Source organism: Chenopodium album, chromosome 27, assembly GCF_948465745.1.
Source record: "Chenopodium album chromosome 27, dcCheAlbu1.1, whole genome shotgun sequence".
In the NCBI taxonomy this organism is placed as follows: domain Eukaryota; kingdom Viridiplantae; phylum Streptophyta; class Magnoliopsida; order Caryophyllales; family Amaranthaceae; genus Chenopodium; species Chenopodium album.
The window spans coordinates 26,419,212-26,440,251 of NC_137860.1; the positions used below are offsets into that span (position 1 = coordinate 26,419,212).

The window sequence follows — 21,040 nt, forward strand, 5'->3', positions numbered from 1 at the left end:
TGGCTGTTGAATGTTATTAGTAACTTAGAAAGCCAAAAGCCAAAAGCCAAAAGCCAAAAGCTACTCCAAGTAGCTTTTTCATTTTGGCTTAAAAGCCAGCTTTTCAGCTAGCTGAAAAAGCCATTTACCAAACACGAATTTTGGATGTTTGACCAAATGAAAAAGCCAAAAGCCAAAAGCCAATCAAAAAGCCAATAAAAAGCCATTTACCAAACAAGGCCATTATATGTGACCGATTATAAATGACTTATGCCAATTTTATTTTGAAAAAGCATGACAAACTATGATATAATCTAACATAATAATGTTAAGATAAAGTGAAATCAGGTTCTAATACAATATAGTAGTAGTTGTAGGCCTTGTAGCACGCAAGTTTGAGCCTTACATATAGACTACGATTGTGAAAATTTTTGACACAACAAAAAGTAACATATGTATCATGTATGCAATGTAGCCATGGGTTATAATAATGTACGAGTGGCAATTAAATATGAGAACTACCAAAATTATTTTCCTAATCAATCATTCAATGCAATTATAACAATTGATTACACAGATTAAATACTCATCGTAGTGTTGAACTGTTGATTGGATGAGAGTGATATAAAAAACAAGCAATCAAAGTTTGTCTAAAAATGAAACCGTCAAATTAAAACAATGGAGTGTTAATAAAGTTTTCAAGTTAATTATGTGGTTAATATTGAGTGTCAATATCGAGTTGGTCAACAAAAAAAGTCAAGAGACTGAAGACATGTATGTGTGGTGGAGCCATTATAATTGGCGACTTCATGTGGTGGGTTTTTGGCGCCACCTTCTAAACTTCACTTCTTACCAAACCTTAAATCAAGCTATCTTAATCTCATCTTACTTCTAGTATAATGGTCTTTTATTTTTTTTTATAAGTACTTCTTTGTTTCAAAGTTGTTTTGGCCTTTTTGCTTAGACTTTTTTGTTTAATAAACTTTTTTTCTTAATTAGTCCAATATTTACCATGCCAAAAACTTTAAAAGTGGGAGGAAAGGATAATGAATATCGAATCCTCACCTTTAAAGTGTCTATAAGGGAGATTAATCCCCAAGGTTGAAAGGTGTTATCTTTCCCACAAGATCAAACTTAGCTTGGTGACTAGATTAGTAGGTTAAAAGATGGTTTAAGGACTATGATTGAATATAACTTGATATTAAATGTTCATGTTAATAGTTCAAAATTACTTTAATTTTTACTTAAATTTTCAGCAGTGTAGCAAGAGTATATATCTTTTTTTTTTTTTTTGACGGGAGCTAGAATATATATCTTAATTATACTCCGATATTAAGTTAATAGCTCCATTAGTTATACAATTGTACCAACATATAACAATAGCTCCATTATATATTATATATATCAAATTCTTGTAATTTTATTTTATTTTTTAAATTAATAGGATTTATAATAATAGTTAGTGTAAAAATCCCTTCCACTCCTCTTAAAAACTTTGTCCTGTCCCATATTCTGTAATTCAGAATAAATTGACTTGTACGTGGTTAAAAAAAAAAACATAAGCAATAAATATGGAGTAATTAAAAGAATAAAATCAGAAGCTTTTGCCTCGCGACTAATTAGATTCGTACATTAATTTAAATAGTTCCACTAATACCCCAAGTCAGAAGTCACCCCCTTTCAAATTAACTCCTCACTGGAAAAAGTGTAAAACTGTACTCTTTTTTTAATGTTCAACCCCAAAAATAGACAGACCCCCTTTTTGCAGTAACCCCTTTATTCACAAAACAGCTCATTCTTACTCACCATCACCAACACAACCACCTTACACACCAACAACAACAAACAAACAATTGCAGTACTACTATGCTCTTCTTCTTCTTCTTCTTCAAACCCCCTTAATATTACAATCAATTAACCCTCATTTTCTCTCAATTTTTCATCAACCCCATCTTACTAAATCAATCCAGAAATCCAAACTCACAAAAAAGATGAAATCTTTACGTTTCAATTCAATCTCCATCTTCATTCTCTCACTACTTTCTCTCTCTACACTTTCTACATCAATATCATCAACACAACCCATGAACTGTTCTGACTCTGGTAGAGTATGTGCTTCATTCTTAGCTCTAAAACCCACTTCAAATCTGACTCTGCCATTGATCCAGAGCATGTTTGATGTCCTCCCAAAAGATGTAACAGTTGAAAATAGTGATAAAGATTTCATCTTTGTTAGAAAAAACTGTTCTTGTGACCCTAGATTGAGAGATTATTTGACAACAACAACATTTACAGTGAGAAATGGTAGTGGGTTAGTGAATGATTTGGTGAAAGATGCATATCAGGGTTTGGCTTTGATACAGAATAACAGTAATAGTAGGATGGCAAGGGTTAATGAAGTGGTTTCAGTGAGATTGTTATGTGGGTGTTCAAGTGGATTGTGGAATTATTTGATGAGTTATGTTATGAAAGATGGGGATACTCTTTCTTCTTTGTCTAGTAGATTTGGGGTTAGTATGGATAGTATTGAGCAAGTTAATGGGATTGATAATCCTGATAATATTACTATTGGACAACTTTATTATATTCCTTTGAATTCAGGTTAGTCCATTTTTTTTTTTTTTTAATTTTTAACTTTTGGTGTATGAGTTTGATTTAATTATTGATTCTTTATTTATGCTGCTGTTATTGTTGTTAGAAGTGGTGTTGGAATTATAGACTTGTTAAGTTGTTATTACATGTTTTGGGTGTTATGTGTTATAGACTTATACTGAATATATGAGCTTGGTCGAATCTCATCTATATCATTGCCTATTTAGTACTCAATATCTAAAAAAGTGATAGAAATTGGATTATCATATTATTGATAGGAATTTGATTGGATCATGTATTCATTAATGCCTTTTGTGTCTCCTTATGAACCAAAATAATGAAGATTTGTTGATTAGATTATTAATTTGATTTGATTAAAGTGAAAATGTGAGTTTGGGTGTATCCCTTCTACATTACTGTCCTTTGTCGATCCCTATGCACCGGAAAAAGTGAATATGAGTTGGAAATAAAAGAAGAGGGTCAGTGCTTTAGATAAAGAAGAGTAAGAATTGGAACATAGGAGTAGGTGGTATCACCCTAAAGAAAGAGTGAAAGAGATAAAGTCTATTGTAGACTTGTAGTTCGTGAAGTATCTTTGAATGCTGAAATGATAGCATAGTTAGAATGCTAACTTTTGTAATAGAGAAGTTTGGAAGGAAATTTACTATTTGTGAGATTCTTCTGTGTCAATTTTTATCAATTTGTGGGAATTTTTAGAAAAGAAAAGGTAAATTTGGAGAGTTACTGGAATAATAGTGGCAGTTTGGCATTTGGCCGAGCTGGTATATATTATATGCAATTTGGGGAGTTACTGGAAAATTAGTGGCAGTTTAGGTGTCTCCGAACGTTGTGAAAAGTAGATATTGAGATAATGAGGCCAATTTGTGAGATGTGACACTGATATTGAGGTCAATTGTATCACCCTTTTGAATGCATTAACTATCATTTGCAATTTCTCACAAAAATTGATTAAGGAATTGATTTGGGTTTTTGTTTATTATGAAATTGAAATAATGTAACGGGTTGATCAAATGATGAGTTTGGACCTTTTGAATGCACCAGCTCTTATTTAGAAGCTGGTAAGCGGCTGAATGTGTGGACTGTGTGGTGGTTTGTTCAGTTGAGGATGCATTTAGAATATGGAAAATATCTTTGGTGTTATGATGTCAGTTGCAAAATAAGCACCATTGTGGCATGTGTATTTTCTCCGTTGTCATTCACTTAGAAGGAGGAACAACAAGGATTGAGGTTTGGATCAACTACACAATTAATGGGTATCATTTGACCAGTATAGTTCTTGGTTGTGAAGTGGAAGCATCCTTATTGTAAGTAGTAAAAGCCTTGATTTTGGATACTTGTAATTCTTTGTACTGGAATTCTTCAGTGATCCATGGTTTAGTAAATTAGTGGACCCAGAATACTGAGCAATTCTCAGAAATGGGTTTTATGTAATGAGTTCTCCTTCAATTAGGGCGATACCTAATGTTCATCAATAAGTAGAACAGCAAGCTGAGAAAGTAGATTGTAGGCTTGTAGCAATTGAGGTTTGAGGGCAGGGGATGCAGCAATCTCCTGCTAAACAGCAGAATATGTAACCGTGTGTGGACAATATGCGGTAAACAAAAATATACTTGTTTTTTATACTAAAAATCTTTGTTATACTGAAACTGTTGACTTGTATAGATTTAGTTTATAACACTAGAAAGCCTAAATCTTTGTGATTAATGCTGATGATGGAGTGAAGTTTTCTATCCACAAAATGGTTTCCATTGTATACAGATTCTGCAGTGAACATTACACACCCTGCATCTTGCCCTAATTCATTAAGTCTTGTATTTTTTTTTGTTCCAGTTCCCGGCGATCCATATCCAATAGAGACAAGTACGCCTCCAGCTCCAGAGCCTGCTCCGTCAGTCAGTGATGTCAAAGGTATAACAAATAAGAAAAGCAATTATTTGATTGGTAAATACTACCCAGTTGTCAGTGTAATACTAATAATGAAAATCAAAGCACATACTTCCTCACTGACTCACTGTTGAATTGTTGATGATGCATGGTAATGAGCTTATATACCTCCTCTACTGAGAGAATGTCAAGTTAGACTAGTGCAAATGTAATCAACCATGATCAGTGTTGCCAAAGTCAAGGCTCTAAACTTCTAATTCATTTTCTGAAATTGTTTTCATCAACTGGAAAAATCTGAAGTTGACTTTGTGTTTTTGGTTTCACATTATTTTTTAAACAGAAAAACCAAATTCTGATTTAATTAGCATATAAAGTCGGTTTACTAGAGTTTGTGTATAAGGTTTTTCATAATTTTCTTGGCACTTTTGAGTTTGAAGCCTAAAAGAAAAAGGTTCTTCTTTCTGATACCAGTATGCCTTGTGAGAGAGTATCTTCTTCATGTCTTATGATAGAAACTCAATTGACCGTGTGATAATTCTTTGACAGAAAATGGAACAAGTCACAAGGAGCATATGCCTTCTAAATGGATACTAGGAGGACTAGGGGTTGGTTTAGCTGTGGTTGTTATACTTGTACTCTTGATTGTTGTGTTCAGATCGTCAATGTACTCCCAGAGTGAGCAAGAAGGTCATGCAAAAGATCCTAGTGAGAGACGTGCACATAAGTTTCATGTTCTGCGGAATACTAGTTTCTGTTGTGCTTCTAGAAGGTTCTGCAATAGATCAGATGATTGGAAACAAAGTGTTGTTGAACCGACCAACCAACATCAAATAAACACTCCTAAAGGTATCGTTCTCTAGAAATTTGTTGAAAAAATGATATAGAGATAACTGACTTGTGAATTTGGTAGTAATTTTGGGCCTTTTGGCTATTGTAAAATCCTTGTTCTACAATTGTTATTTGGTAAACCATCAGTTACACCTACAACTCTACAAGAAAAAGAGAAAAATGGTGTTACTCTTACTTGGTCTTTAAGTAAATGTTTTAGCTAAGAAATTTTTTTGGGTAGACCTTGCCTTTATTCTTGTCATAACAAGTTTTCTGCTGTACTTGAAACCTTAGTTTCATTTATGTAATAAATTGGCTAGTCACTAGATATTACATGTATGTCCTCACTTAAGTGTCCTCCAATTTGATCCAGCCATAGGCAACGACGCTTTTGAAGTGGAAAAGCCGGTTACCTTCACCTATGAAGATATCCTTGCTTCAACGGAAGGATTCTCTGAATCAAATCTTATTGGGCATGGAGCTTATGGTTCGGTATATTATGGTCTTCTCCATGACCAGGTAAATTGCTGGGAATTCTAAATATTTCTTCTCAAGATTGACAAGCTGTGAGCCTGTGATGACTTACTTTGGATAATTCTTATAGGAGGTAGCAATCAAGAGAATGACTGCGACTAAAACTAAAGAATTCATGACAGAGATGAAATTGTTGTGTAAGGTTCATCATACAAATTTGGTAAGTTCTATATAAAATCAATGCTGATAACTTCCTTTGTCACTGACAAAAACCCTTATTAGAGTCAGTTTGAATATTTTGATTGACCCTCTCATTTTTCTCCTGTATAAGGTGGAGTTGCTTGGTTATGCAGCCACTGACGATGAGCTCTTTGTTATATACGAGTATGCACAAAAAGGTTCACTGAAGAGCCATTTACACGATTCTCATAATAAAGGTGTGTTACTTGTCTTTACTTTATTGTTTCTTTATTTTCTTATACATCTTCCTAGGTTACAAATTACTAGCTCCATTTTGGGGCTTTACCATCTGACCTACCGGCTAATCAAGGTTAAGGTTGGTTAACTAAAGAAACTTATGGTTGCTGTGCAGGGCATACATCTCTTTCATGGATCATGAGGGTTCAGATAGCTCTTGATGCTGCTAGAGGTTTGGAGTATATTCATGAGCACACAAAAGCTCATTATGTTCATCGAGATATTAAATCAAGCAATATCTTGCTTGATGGAGCCTTTAGGGCAAAGGTAATTACTGTCTTGTCTCTCTTTTTTCTTTTCTTGTATGTCATGAATGCGGGAAGGTGGGATTGGTAAATGCTGGAATCTCTAATTCAGTTATTTCTTTTAATTCAGATATCAGACTTTGGGCTGTCAAAACTTGTTGGTACAGCAGGTGATATAGAAGCTTCAGCAACAAGAGTAGTTGGGACTTATGGTTACTTAGCTCCTGAGTGAGTACATCTATCTGTCTTTAAGGTTGCATATCGATTATTTAAAGATCGATTATTTAAAGGATAGTTTGCTTATTGATCTCTATTTTATATAGGTACTTGAGCAATGGCCTCGCCACAACCAAAAGTGATGTTTTTGCTTTTGGTGTGGTTCTTTTTGAGTTAATATCTGGAAAGGAAGCTGTAATAAGAACTGAAAGCACGCCTAAAGGTCCGGAAAGGCGATCACTTGTTTCGATTGTAAGTAAAATCTATTTTGTATACTCTTGGAAAAGAGGAGAATAAACCCATTTCGTCTTAAGACTCTTTACCCTGTAGTACCCATGTGAACTGATTGTTGCTAAAATACAGATGTTGGCCGTACTGAGGCATGTGCCTGATTCAATGGGCATGTCAAACTTGAGGGACTACATTGATACCAATCTGATGGATTTGTATCCACATGACTGTGTATATAAGGTGAGATACCCGTGCTCATGATTTCTAACTGAACATAACAGCACAACTTAACTAAAGAGCCCATTTTTACACATCCTCCAATTGCATTGTGTAATAAGATCTGTTATAAAGTATCCAATACAACAGCCTAAATCAAACCAAACTGAAAATTTGAATCAGGGTTAAAGCATTGTCAACTCTAAGCTCTTTATAATGGGACGGAAAACCTGTAACATAATTAACTGATCTTTATACGGGTTAATTGAAATCATCCTTCTACAAAGTTGAACCAGCAATTCATATTCATCTTTTGTTATATCATCACATCTGCGCAGGTGGCCATGTTGGCAAAGCAATGTGTTGATGATGATCCCATCTTGCGTCCAGACATGAAGCAAATCGTGATAGCTCTTTCGCAAATCCTGCTTTCTTCTGTGGAATGGGAAGCAACACTTGCTGGGAACAGCCAAGTATTCAGTGGCCTTGTTCAAGGACGATGAGAAAGAGGGACTGGTGTGTCATCACTGCATTTTGATATTGCATCTCGAAATCTCACCTCTTAAATGTTCAAAGTATTCTCAATTTTGCTTGTATTTATGTGAACAGTGACAGAGGGTTATGGTAGTGAATTAGTGATTCCACTTATCGATTTGGCTTCAATTTTTTTGTTCTCCCAAAAATCTCAAAATCTGTAAGATATGTTCAATTCATTGAACATTGATAGTTGTAATAGAATTTTTCAAATGTATTAGTCAGGAAATTTTCCGTGTTTTGTATATACCTTATGGTAAGGCATGTAACAAGCAGGCCTATGTTTTATAGATTATAGGGTACCAGTGTTTTTTGTTGTACTTGTACAGTAGATACCATAGAAAAACAGCTATTACTAAGATTATGCTTCTCTATTTAGCTGTTCTATGTTTCTTGGTGCTATCTTTGCACGTTTTGCCAAGTTATGCGAGTCTAGGTATATTTGGACTAATTGTGAAGTGAAGATTGTTTCTTTACGACGGCCTAATTGCTTGCATATACAGATCAGTTTCCATGATTGTACAATGTGTTGTGTTTAGGCTTTGATCTTTTCAGTTTTCACCCAAGTATCCTTCATCCGAACTTATTAGGCTTTATTTGGACTAATTTCATCTTAACTTATTTGTTTTCAATAAGCTTCTTATGGTTGTAAATCGTATTTGGGCTAATTTGGATATGAACATATTGGTTCTGAATATGTTTCCAAGAAAGCTAACGAATCGAGCCTTTGACCTTAAACTGGATCAAATGCAGGTCTGGTGTTCAAGTTTGGATTTAACATTTATAAAGGACAACAGAGATTATTTCACCCTCTTCTATTTCAGAAAGGGGTAGATATAATAGGCAACATTCTATAGGAACGTCTGGCAATGATCCTAGGTAACATCCTCAAGTTCCGCAAGCTCTCCTTGTCAGCTACCCAGAATCTAAATCCAGTAGCTTCTGAAGCAAACCAGATGTTCCTTTCTGTGCGCTATGCAGAAGCAACGATTAAATCTCGAGATGTTGTACCTTTGATTCAACATTCTTAAATTTACTATAGACAGGTATCGAGAAGAACAATATGAGAGCAACTAATCGAGTTAGCAGCATTCTACAATGACCACAAATTTGCATCAGACAGCAAGGTAGACTATATTAGTTGACAAAAATTTACTAAGGCATACACGTTGCAAATAGTCGCAAAGCCACAGAAGATTTCCGGAAAATAAGTGCACTAAATTTCCCACATACTATGCTGTGCTACACTAGTGAAAGCTTTGCAGCATTATTATCAAATATATACACATTCTCGTGCTTTGTTATTCCATCTAACTAATCAGTTTATACATTCATCATTTGCAGATTAAGTGGAAAAATATGTTTTACAGATGCAAAGCAGTAAACAAGCCAGAAACTTACTGCCTACTTGGCTACTTGCAAAGAGAAGCTAACACACGGCGTGGTGGATCAAAAGATTTACGAGAATGAAGTACAGCCCAGTTATCAATTAGAAGGACGTCTCCCTTCTTCCATGGAATAGCAACACTTTCCTCTTCAAGAATTTTCAGGCAGTCATATACAACATCTGCAGGCAATGGTCTTCCATCACCAAAGGTAACTGCCTTGACAGGATCATTTCGATCATCTTCCCAACCTGTATAAGCAGCTACCATGCTGTTGAACCAGACCTTGCGTTGCCTACTTTCATCGTACTTAATAGCTGGGATAGGCCCCATTATTGTTTTTACTCCATCCTCCAACCATTCCAGCTTCATTCCTAACTTAGCCGCCCTGAGGAAAGGACCATACAATTTTAGTTTCAAAGACAACTGATTTTCACAACCAGCTGATATAGGACCATAAAGAACATCCACAAATTATACAGAGGTCACCAAATTTAAGCACAACTTAACTTAAAAATCAGTCCCTCCCCCCCCCTCCCCCCAAAACACCCCGCCATAAGTAGGGAGTCATGAATCCCAAGAACTTCTATGTGAAAATTAAGTTCATTTACAAAGCACACTAATTAGATGAAAGGGTTATTGTACTAGGTGGCATACAGTTCCACAACTTCGTCATATTAATACAATTGACATGTACTTTGGTTGTGGGCAGCAGCATCCAGTAAGAGTAATATTGTGGCATCAGGTTAACAGGCCAGTGTTTTACTATCTTTGGCAAATGGCCAGATAAAATAAGAAACTACTCTGTACTAAACAACTGCTAAAAGTACAGTTTCACAAACAAAACATTCTGGTAAATTTCGAGTAATACGAAGTAATAAATATCATATTCAATATTCACAAATAACCTGCACTTGATGCTCCTATGCTCTCATTTAATATTCCTGAAGCATCATCAATATCGGATGTCAGAATAGGTTACTTATGAGCTTGTGGTTATAAAATCCAATGTCAGCCTTAGACAATCAGAATCTGTTTATGAATTCCTTCAAGGTTTCAATTGCAACTTCAGTTTCAACAAAATTGAAAGTCTCTTTTGACCCCTTTAATGAAACTATGAAGTACATAAAGTACTCCCTGAAGCTCCATTTATCAGTTGCCCACCTATAATTCAAATATTCCATAGGTAAATATGAGCATCGTGATTCAAATTACAATTCAGAAGCTAAATAAAAAAATCTTAAGGTCATGACTTCAGACAATAAAATGTATGAAGGTTTTTTAAATTTCTAATGTAATCACTCCCTGTTAGGTTGTGTAGGCGACAACAAAAATCACGCTACAACATGTTAATCAGACTCAGCCACTCAGATACTTGTGTGTTGTATCAACAACGAGTACATGTTCAAGTGACACATTGAAGGACAAGTAGAGTCCAAGTAGGCAAGTAACATAGTTCCCTCAATAGCGGAATCCTGTACTTCTGGATGGATATTTTTTTTTAGTTCAGCTCAATCTAATTTTCTTGTCATCCATTTAAAATGCTACACATTATAAAAAAAGAAAGCTAGAGAAACATAACAATGGAGTTATGGGCTATGCCAAATCACAATGATCAATGTATTATCTAAAAGATCAAATATGCCACAAACCTTTTCTCAGCAACACTCTTGTCATCAGTCAAGAATGTAGATTTCCAACCACGACCAATAGGAGACGCGGGATTATCCCCTTCACCCAACACCCGAATATACATCAGTCCATGCTTTTCGAGTTCCTGAACAAATTCCGGGTGTTTTTCTTTCATCCTTTCATATATGATATGGCTAAGAACAATAGGAGTTTCTCCTCCAGTCTTTGGCTCTACTTCACAATAGAAAAACAACTTCGACGGAAACTCAGGAACCTGTTAACATATTCCAACATTACATACTGCAAACAACTCCCAATGTTTAAACTACAAATTGACCATACAAAATTACAAACATATGAAATTTTATGACAGAATTATTACTAACATAATTACTGATCACATTCACTCCAAATGACAATTACAAAGTTTGAATTTAATGAAGCAAATAATTTTGACTAGAATTGACTAACAAAGTCATACCATCAGACAATACAGAGTTATAACATACACATAGAATATCCAAGAATGCCAATTATTTCAAACGTCAACAAAATGAATTAAAAACTCAATGAATAAATTATTTCATCACATATTAATGAAATAATTAATTGACTAAACTTAATAAAAACAGACAATTACACAATCAAAAGTCCAAAATTGTTCAGAACTATGGACACATGAGCAAATAAGTACGCTACAAGGTACACCCGAGTGTATAATAAAAAACCCGAGCAATAAAATTGAGTTTTAAATAAAAAAAAGCAACCTGAGCCATTTCATGATGAAAAGGGATTTTCTGATCAGGGGGAGATTCATTAGCGGTAAAAACACGGCCAACGACGCTACTCCGAGGAGCAGCGCCACCAACATAGGGGAATTCTTCATATCCAAAGGCCTCAACGACGTCGTTGAAGTCGGCGGCGGTTGACACCGGAAAATCACGGAAAAGGATAGCGCCGGCGGAATGAAGGCGGGAATCGAGCCATTTTTTGTGGGATTTAATGGCGTTGATAAAGGAGGAATTGAAAGTTGGAGTTAGGATTAGAGGGAAATGGATTGAATGATTGTTGTAGTGTTTTTGTTGAGGGAGTTGGATTTCTCTGAAGAATTCCGCCATTGTTGAGGTGATGATGCCGTATGAGAGTGAAAGTGAAAGTGAAAGTGTGGGTTTAAATACGTGTGAGGGTTGAGTTTGTTAACTTGGCAACTTTTGCGTCTTTGTTCAATCGGACAACTTCCACTTTCATGAAATTTAGATACATAGGCCGGTTTTGTTCGGCTTAATTTCAGTTCAATTTAATTCAATTTAGTTCTTAATTTTCTTATCTCATAAATATATCAGTTTAATTTAGTTCTGTTCAGTTCAGCAGAACAGGTCTTTAGATTATGCAGAGATTTTTTTTTCACCTAATTTCTTCCATTTCTACATATTAAATGGAGGAAGTTGTAAACTTCTAATGCATAAAAGTTATGCAACACTAATTTTACATAACAATTTTTTTCACCTCCTAACTTTTAGATAACAATAAACGGATATTCTCTCATTCTTTTTTGTTCTGCTTAATAGTTAATAAGACTATAGTGACCGGGTTATTTATTTAGGGGTTAGTCAATCGGTCAGGGGTTACTTGGTCAATCACATGTGATATAGTAAAATAGGTTTTTATTTTATTTTGATTTTTTTTTTTTTGCAACATTAGGTAAAATGGATAGTATGTGTGTTACTAAGAAAAATAATAAAAAAATAATAGAAGTGAAAGTTATTTGGAGGATTATTATTATTTTTTATTTTTTTTTTTCAAAATGAAAGTTACTTGGAGGATAGGGAAGGGAAAAAAAATAAATAAAATAAAAAAAGAGTGCATGAGAATATCCAAAAACTTTTTTTTTTTAAAGAAACCGCATTTACTTGACTCTACAATTATATAAAAGATTGGAAAAAATGAAGCTAATAATCCCACCTTTGCCATTTTTGCAGTGACAAGTGAGCTTTCTCAATCTTCCCCATTTAAGTGGCTTAGTTAAGGTTTGTTTTGGGTTGTGGTGGGATGTGAGGGTGGGAGTTCAATTTGTATGGTGTTTTGCATGATGTTGGGTAAAAAGGGTTAGGGTTTCGCGTGGGTCAGGTGGGATTTGCCGATTTGGTGGCCTGGGGTATGGTTGGGACTTGGGAGTACGTGGTGGAGGTTTTTATTTCATCTATTATTAATTCGTAATTATGTATATATACTAATATATTAAAAGGCGTTCCTAACAACGTCCACGTGTCACGTAAACTCCCTTTACTACGCCACGTTACCCATGCAACTACTTATAACACCACGTGGCTCTCCCTTATTCACTTATAATAAAAAAATAAAAAATAAAATGAAAAAATTCACCACAAGATTTTGAACTCACAACTTCTAACACTAGGACTAAGTGTCTTAACACTAAGCCATGTGATTTTTTATGTAATATTTTGAATACAAAATATTAGTATGTAGCAAATGACAATATGAACAACAAATTTAATTACAAGAAAATTGAATCATAAATTACAACATATATTAATGATCAGTTCCATGTAAAAATCCGGGGCAACGCCCTGACCCATAAACTAGTTGCAACTAAAATCAAATATGCTTTTAATTTACAAGATTTGAATATAAATAATATGGGTGAAACAGGACAAAAAAAAATTAAGTTAATATGAGTAGATTTTTTTTAATAATCAACAACTCCAAATTACAAAAAACATAGATGATGATATATACCTCCATACCCGGCCCATACCCGCCTAAAAATCTTATACCCATTCCCGCCCCACCACCTGTGGCGGGTACAATATCCACATCCATACCCGCCCCACCGGGTACAAGATAGAATCTATCCCCGCCCCATCACGCCACTTGGATATCCACACCCACCTCATACCCGCCCTAAAACCATCCCAAAATCCATTGCCATGATGCTCTCTTGTATCACATTAATGACAAATATATCAAATTAGGTTAAAAAAATTGGGACTTTTACTATTTAAGCTTATTGGGTTTTAGGGGGTATCAAGTTTCATAAATTCCAAACTCTTCTAAAGGAGATATGGTGCGGGTATAAGGTGGATACAGGGCAGGGTAGATATGGGGCGAGTCTACTATAAAATCCATACCCGCCCCATCACCCTTGGCGGGTACACATTTTTAATACTCATCCCCACCCCATCACCCGCCAAACCTCCCGTTATCCCCACCCAACTCCCATTTAACCCAACCCATTGCCATCCCTACAAAAACATACTCCCTTTGTTTTTTATTTTATTTTATTTTTTTTTTTATTATTTGCATCAGTTTGACTGGCACAATTGACGAGACACAACTTTGACCATTAATATCTTTATTTGTCTATTAGTTAAAACTAGCATTTTGGCCTGTTTGATGCACGGGTTGTTATTTAGGTTATTTTTAAACGTAGGCATGTGTTTTCAATAGTTGAAACTTTAAAATACGAAGTAATTGTTTCATGACCATTGAGGTGAATAAAGTTCACTCTTAAAATTTAAAACAAAGAGAAGGTGAGGGTGGAATTGTGGATGAAGAGGAAGGAATTTAGTTAGGTATATATGCATGAATATTGTGGTATATGAAATGACATATTGATTTCATGTTATATTTTAAGTTTAAGATATGAAAAGACTATCTTTTATTGTACTTCATATGTTTATTAATACGTACTAATTAGTTCAACTTTAATTATTATGGTAATAATGAAACACTTCATTTTTTTACTTAAATTTGCAAGTTACGAGATGTATAAAGTATAAAGAGTTTAGCTTTATTTTATTTAAGTTTGATACGAGTATTAAAAAGTATTTATAAAAAAGAGATATTAAGAGCGGTAACATGTGACATATGGGTGATTTATAGTGACATATGGCATATAAGTGATTTGTGGTTTGGGTTTTTAAATACTACTAAGTATAGAAGTATAGATATAGAAGTATAGATATAGATTGTAACAAAATTATATTATGAAACTAAACATTATAACTAATCTAATGATATATTATAGTATGTGAATAGTGCAAAAATCAAAGTGATGCATTTAATTAAAAAAACGGAGGGAGTACCACATACATCTTTTTAGGGAGTAAGAGTAGTAGGCTAAGGGTATGTTCTGTTCGACTTAATTTTAGTTTAGTTTAATTCATTTCAACTTCATTCAGTTTAGTTCTTAATAAACAATTCATTTCTCTATTCAGTTCAGCCCCAATCAGTTCAATTCAGTTGTTTTTAGTAAATCGAAACATACCCTAATTCAAGGAAACCACTAGAATTTTTTGGTTAAATTTTGTTAAAGATATTTTAAATCTTCTTGTCAAAAAAAAAAAAATCTTAATTTTTTTACTGTACTAACTAATACAGTACCATCTTTCAAAAAAACAAACTAATACAGTACCAAATTTCTTTTTACCGTATCTTTAGTCTTTTACTCGTATAATATTTACCTAACAAAAATCCTGTTCTTCTCATTTCACTCTACTTCCATAATTATCTTTTTTTTGAAAGAATACTTCCATAATTATCTTATTTATCAATCACTCAATTTAATTAATTAATTTTATAACAATTGCAATTATACCATGTTTCCAGCTTGATTCATCTTTTACCCACCCCCACCCCCTTAAATTTCTGAATTCTGTAACTGCTTAGATTTTTCAATTTTAATTAACAAGTGTACGAAATATTGTTACCCTTACAAAGGGCATTTTCGTCGTTTCCATTATATTTACTCTACTGCTAAACACAAATGCTGCAGTTTTCCAAAACCACTGTCTTAACCCTAATTACACTGAAACTGGATTTATTTAATCAAATCCTGTTTTACACCTCAACAAAATAACACGCGCTGAAAATCGCGTGGACTATTAAGATCTTTTTCATTTTTTTAATGATCTTTAATCACTGTAATTATCCTGACAAGGGTATATTAGTCATTTTGTCGGTCGTCTCGTCTCTACCAAATTCATCCACTTCTCCTTATATTACTCCTATTTATAGTCTGAGAAAACAACAGAAGACAAAAGAGAAAAAACCAAAAAAAAAAAAAAAAACAAAAATTATATCCTTCTGAAACTAAAAGCCTAAATAATTCCTAAAATTGAATTGAATTGTATTTGATTTTGCCCTATTTTGGGTGAAGCTTGTCATCTGAACATCAATGGCGGATCAACGTGAAGGACGAAGCTGCACTCAGCAGGAGAAGGAATTGAGTGCTGCATTAGCGAAGATTATACAAGGAAGCTTAATTCATGTACCAAAGATAAATTCTAGGGTTTACTTCTTTCCTCAAGGATACTTAGAACAAGCTTCCAACTCAGTTTCTCTCTCATCGATTGATACTTCGAGGTCTTATGTGGTTTGCCGTGTTGTTGATAGACGTTTTTATGCTGATACTGTTACTGATGAGGTTTTCGTCAAGTTTCGGCTTATGCCGTTGAACTTGAGTAATGGAGATGATGTGTTGAAGAACAAGAAGAAGAGGGTGAGAATGTGATTGAATCGTTTGCGAAGAGATTGATGCCTTCAGATGCGAACAATGGAGGTGGGTTTTCTGTGCCGAGGTGTTGTGCTGAATCGATGTTTCCGGCATTGAAAGAGGATGATTCTGCATTGCAGAGTCTGAGAATCTTTGATGTTAATGGAGTTGAGTGGACATTCAGGCATTTTTACAGAAAGAGTCCAAGGAAACATTTGCTTACTTCTGGGTGGAGTGAGTTTGTGAATAGGAAGAAGCTCGTTGCAAAGGATTGTGTTGTTTTTATCAAGAATAAGGTCACTGGTCAGTTGTTGGTTGGGATTCGAAAGGCGAAACCCCGGGGGATGGTTCCGGAGGATGTGATATTGGATGGGATTCAGAAGGCGGCGAGTAATGTGCCGTTTGAGGTTGTTTATCATTCAAGGGGCGGATTGCCGGAGTTTGTGGTGGAAGCTGAGTAGGTGGAGCAGGCTTTGGGAGTGTTTTGGAAGCCTGGAATTCGGGTTAAAATGGCCCGGCTAATCGAAGATGGAGGGCCGAATTCGACGTGGTTTAATGGGAAGGTTGCTTCTGTGGTGCCTGGTAGTGATCAACTGCCTTGGCCCGGTTCTCCGTGGAGGATGCTTCAGGTATTGCCATTGCTTACTCTGTTTATTTAGTTATGTTTTATGTTTAGTTATTATTAGTTGGTATGTTTTATCAAATACTAGTAGTTAGTCCATATGAAAATATGAAATGTTGTTGATTGTAGGAATGGTAATTGGAATTCTATGGAAGTTTCAAATAATCCATTGGAGATGAGTGTGTTGTAATTGTTATTGAGATGTATTATACAGTGTTTAAAGGTTTCAATCTGTCTGTCTTACTGAACTTTTGTCCTTATAATGAGATTTAATTTCAGAATTTACACTAGCTTTTCATCATTTTCAAGCTGTTTGATAATATTATAAATAAAAGGTTGGTCTTTGAAAAATTTAAAAAAAAAAAAAAAAAACAAATAGGACTTGTTTTCCCCTTGATTTTCTGCTATATATGTAATTTTGTTTAGAAAGTATTTTCGTTTTATTGTTTCATTCAGATGTCTGCTAATCAATTCATCTCTATCATATTTGTATGTTGGAAATGAGCAACTGTTATTTGACTATACATGTAATTTTGTTTAGCAAGTATTCTCATTTTCTTGTTTCATTAAGATGTCTGCTAATAAATTCATCTCTATCATATTCGTATGTTGAGAAATGAGCAACTGTAATTTGACTATGCTGTTTTCAGACTTTTTTTTTTCATTGAAGCTTCTGTGATGGCGTTATTGAGCAATTTATGTGTAATTGTGATTCTCCCTCCAAAGAGACGATACGAAAGGACTTAAATTACAGCCATCTAATGCTGTTTTCAGACTTTCTTTAGAGAATTCGATTTAAAATTTTGTGAGGAAGTGATCGTTTTGGGAAAGTTGATGACTTGATGTTGGTTTATGGTTGGGTGAATTTGCTGAATGACTTCCTCTATAGAGGTTTTAGAATTCGCTGAATTTCCCATGTATCTGATTGGCCAAAAATAATTAATTTGATGAATTATCTGCTACTTTGAAGACTTGAATTGATTTAAACTGGTTGCTCTTCAGATCCTGTGACTTATCTGATCACCAAGAGATGGATGGTTACACTTTGCATTCAACAATTTTATCCTTATTATAGATTCTTGTATGTGTCGTGCTTTAACAACAAATGTTGGGAGTTATTTAATGATTTCAACCCGCCTAGAAATGTAGTCACATGGGGAACTTTTGGGCTCTTCCCTCACCCGGTCAACCCCTTCCTCCCTCATTACTGAATTAAATTCTGATACTCCAACATGTTCCCAATCATTTGTCTAGAATGTTTCTCATGTTCCTCATTGCTGTTTCCTGAAAGTATGACATTCTGCTTTGAATTATGAAATTGTTATTGTAAGGCCTTAATTATCCAACTATATGCAGCGAAAGGTATTGTTGTGATGATTACAATGTGTTGATCTAGTAGTTTTTGTCAGTCATTTTCTTGATCCCTCGTTTGTGTGGAAGTAAATTACACACTGTAGCAGTGCTGTTGATACAGCTCTTATTCCAATTTCAAATGATACAGAGAAAGGAGGGGGTTTCTCGAAGGTTTTTGAAAATCAACTTCACATTCCAATGAATTATTATTTGGCATTATGAAGCAAGTGTATGAATAGCTTTTGATTCAACAGTCGATTTATTTTGATACTGCTAAATGAGTGTTTCCAAAGATATTTTACTGAAATCTTGAGAAGTCTTGCATTCACTCGGCTTCAGCATACTATTTGTTTCCTTTTCACCAAGACATCATTATATGAACTGTTGTCACTATTTTTTATTCGTGTTAAAGTTGTTTGTTTTATGTGCAATGAGCTTATACAAGGTGTTGCTGTTTCTGCTTAGGGGCAGTCCTTGCGTGCCTTGCTAACATGTCTTTATCTATGTTTCTCTGGTACAAGCATTGGCTTTAAAAAATAAAAAAAATCATTTGTAGTTAACCAGTAGAGTCATTGTAATTGGCCTTTATTTAAATTATTAAGCTGTAAGTGTTATTTAGTTGGGATTTGGGATGTGAAACACTCATTTATAATATTCTTTGCAGGTTACTTGGGATGAGCCTGATAAGATGGAAGAATTTAAGATGCTTAGTCCATGGCAATTGGAGTGTATTGCTCCAATACCACCACTTATTCATCCTACATTCAACCCTGCCATGTTAAGTCCATCCTATATAAATTACAACAATTTTCCCACAGGCATGCAGGGAGCCAGGCAATTTACTAGTATTTATCTACCTAGTTCATCTACCACCATGAATGGCAGCTCTCATCAGGGGGGTTCTGATGATAATATGGACAGTAATATGTCACAGAAAGTGGAAGGTGTGTCCACAAACATGAATGTTGCCAGTTCATCTGGTGAGACACCTTCACCTGACAGCCACAACAGTGTGCAGCTCTTTCATTCGACAAGTACTGGGCGTCATTCATGCAACGTAACTAAAAAAGGTGTCACTTCATTTCAGCTGCTTGGGAAGACCATTCCTGAGGAGCAGCCTCTTGCAAATTCGGATGACATAAGCTGTACAGAATGTGATGCTGAATCTCAGAGACCCCCTGTGATGAAACCATCTGCTATGTGAATGGTGATTCGCAATGTGTTGGCAGTTGGGGGAAGGTTGTACAGGTATACATCTTGATAACTTATGATAAAATGTTTTATTTATGCTGATTGCATTTTAGTTTCCTTCTCAAAAAGCATGTACAGTTGCTTTAATATGTGCCTTTGCATTTCTTCTGTTGATGAAGGAACTCCGTTGTGTTTTAAATACACCGTATTGGATCTTTGGCCATCTCTGCACCTAAATTCCTCATCTGTTAAATGCATAAGGCTTCTGAATTGGTTAGCTTTTGCATTTATCACATGGTCTCAATTACCTAGATAATGGTGGCAAGGTTCTTTAAAGTTTACTTTTGGGTTGTCCATTGGGGCTGTGGTTAGGGGCTAGGGGTTGATGCTGGATCACTGTGGAAAGATACAGGCTTTTATGCAATGTCGGAGCTGTTGAATTATCCATTGGAGACAGGTGAAGAGTATGTGCAACAATTACCTGCTGCTGGGAAAATAGTAGTTTATAAGGGGTTGTTCTGGCTTGGTTAGACTGTTATTTTCCTGACAGTAATGCACTTATGTCACCCTCTGCTAGGGTCAGTCTGAATCTGAATTGACAGTTTGAGGATTCATTGGCCTTTCTTGCACCGTTAGCTTGCCTGTTTTCTAATGAAGTTATGTATGTCTATATGTTTTCTGGCTTCCTTTGTCAGTACAATTCCACCTTTTACGGCTTTACACAACTTTAAAACCTGCTGCACAATCTAGAAGCTGCCACGCTTTGCAAACCTCAAGTTGCAACTTGATCTGTTGCCATCTTCTGGATCAGCTTAATATCTGCATATTGCCTCTTGGCTATGTGTAGGTGGAAGTCTATGATGGATTATCTGGGTCATTAAAGGGTTGAGGCTTTCTTTAGCATTGCATGTGGTGTCCTAAGTTGGATTTTGGCTGACCAATAGCCTGATATATTTTTGCATTTTTTGTGACCTTCGACTTTTATTTTTGAAAAAGGTGTGATGTGTATGGGTAGTAATTCCATATTTGCTTGTAGTTAAATGCTTCTCACGCAACAAAGCAAAGTGAAATCCAATTAACTTCCTGTAGGGATATTTAATGCACAAGTTTTACATTATAGACCATTGCAAAGTCTCCAGGAAGTGACAAATTTTTTTTTTCTCAGTTTCAGGTATGTGGCTCGGTGAGTGGAGGCACGCACCACGCAATTTCTAGTTTAGTATTGGACCTATGTAGCTTGCTAATGGTAGTTCGTTTTTCCACCTTGTATGGTTTGTTTTAGCGTTATAAATGTTTATCTTAGAGATCCTTATCAAACTAAGTTTAAATAATTTGCTTTGTGGTGGTGTGCTTTTAGATCTGGACACGATGTAAATTTATTCCACACCTAGAATGGAGAAAAACCATTAGGGCTTTTTTCAAAACAGGGTGTTGAGAATGTTAATTCTTTTCGAAAGTCAAGACATTCTTGATGACCATGCTTCCAAATTTGGCGTACTTTTTTTTGCATGGATTTACTTTCTTTTGCATGTCACAGCAGTTGGTAGTTGCCATGTTTGCTTCTCCCTTTGTTAGTGTTTGTTGTCGTAGGCTTCCAGTAAATTCTTTATGGTATCAATATGATCTTTTACTACTTATTTTCGAT

At 35.1% G+C, this 21,040-nt stretch overlaps 3 protein-coding genes across 3 annotated transcripts; 2 read left to right on the plus strand and 1 right to left on the minus strand.

Moving 5' to 3' along the window:
• The first annotated feature begins 1,742 nt into the window (after positions 1 to 1,742).
• On the plus strand, positions 1,743 to 7,974 carry LOC145620812 (lysM domain receptor-like kinase 3). The gene is made up of 11 exons (XM_081675529.1): positions 1,743 to 2,580; positions 4,423 to 4,500; positions 5,023 to 5,322; positions 5,678 to 5,823; positions 5,909 to 5,998; positions 6,110 to 6,215; positions 6,371 to 6,522; positions 6,631 to 6,728; positions 6,824 to 6,968; positions 7,080 to 7,187; positions 7,502 to 7,974. Exons 1-11 carry the CDS (start codon positions 1,971 to 1,973, stop codon positions 7,664 to 7,666), a joined length of 1,998 nt encoding a protein of 665 aa, XP_081531655.1. The 5' UTR covers positions 1,743 to 1,970; the 3' UTR covers positions 7,667 to 7,974.
• A 922-nt stretch (positions 7,975 to 8,896) lies between these two features.
• Positions 8,897 to 11,870, minus strand: LOC145620986 (clavaminate synthase-like protein At3g21360). The gene is made up of 3 exons (XM_081675726.1): positions 11,482 to 11,870; positions 10,735 to 10,988; positions 8,897 to 9,470 (listed from the first exon to the last, which is right to left on the minus strand). The coding sequence occupies exons 1-3, from the start codon at positions 11,830 to 11,832 to the stop codon at positions 9,110 to 9,112; spliced, it is 966 nt and encodes a 321-aa protein (XP_081531852.1). The 5' UTR covers positions 11,833 to 11,870; the 3' UTR covers positions 8,897 to 9,109.
• Positions 11,871 to 18,871: 7,001 nt separating this feature from the next.
• LOC145621625 (uncharacterized) lies at positions 18,872 to 20,814 on the plus strand. Its single transcript, XM_081676347.1, has 2 exons — positions 18,872 to 19,452; positions 20,561 to 20,814. Exon 1 carries the CDS (start codon positions 18,893 to 18,895, stop codon positions 19,406 to 19,408), a length of 516 nt encoding a protein of 171 aa, XP_081532473.1. The 5' UTR covers positions 18,872 to 18,892; the 3' UTR covers positions 19,409 to 19,452; positions 20,561 to 20,814.
• Positions 20,815 to 21,040: the final 226 nt, after the last annotated feature.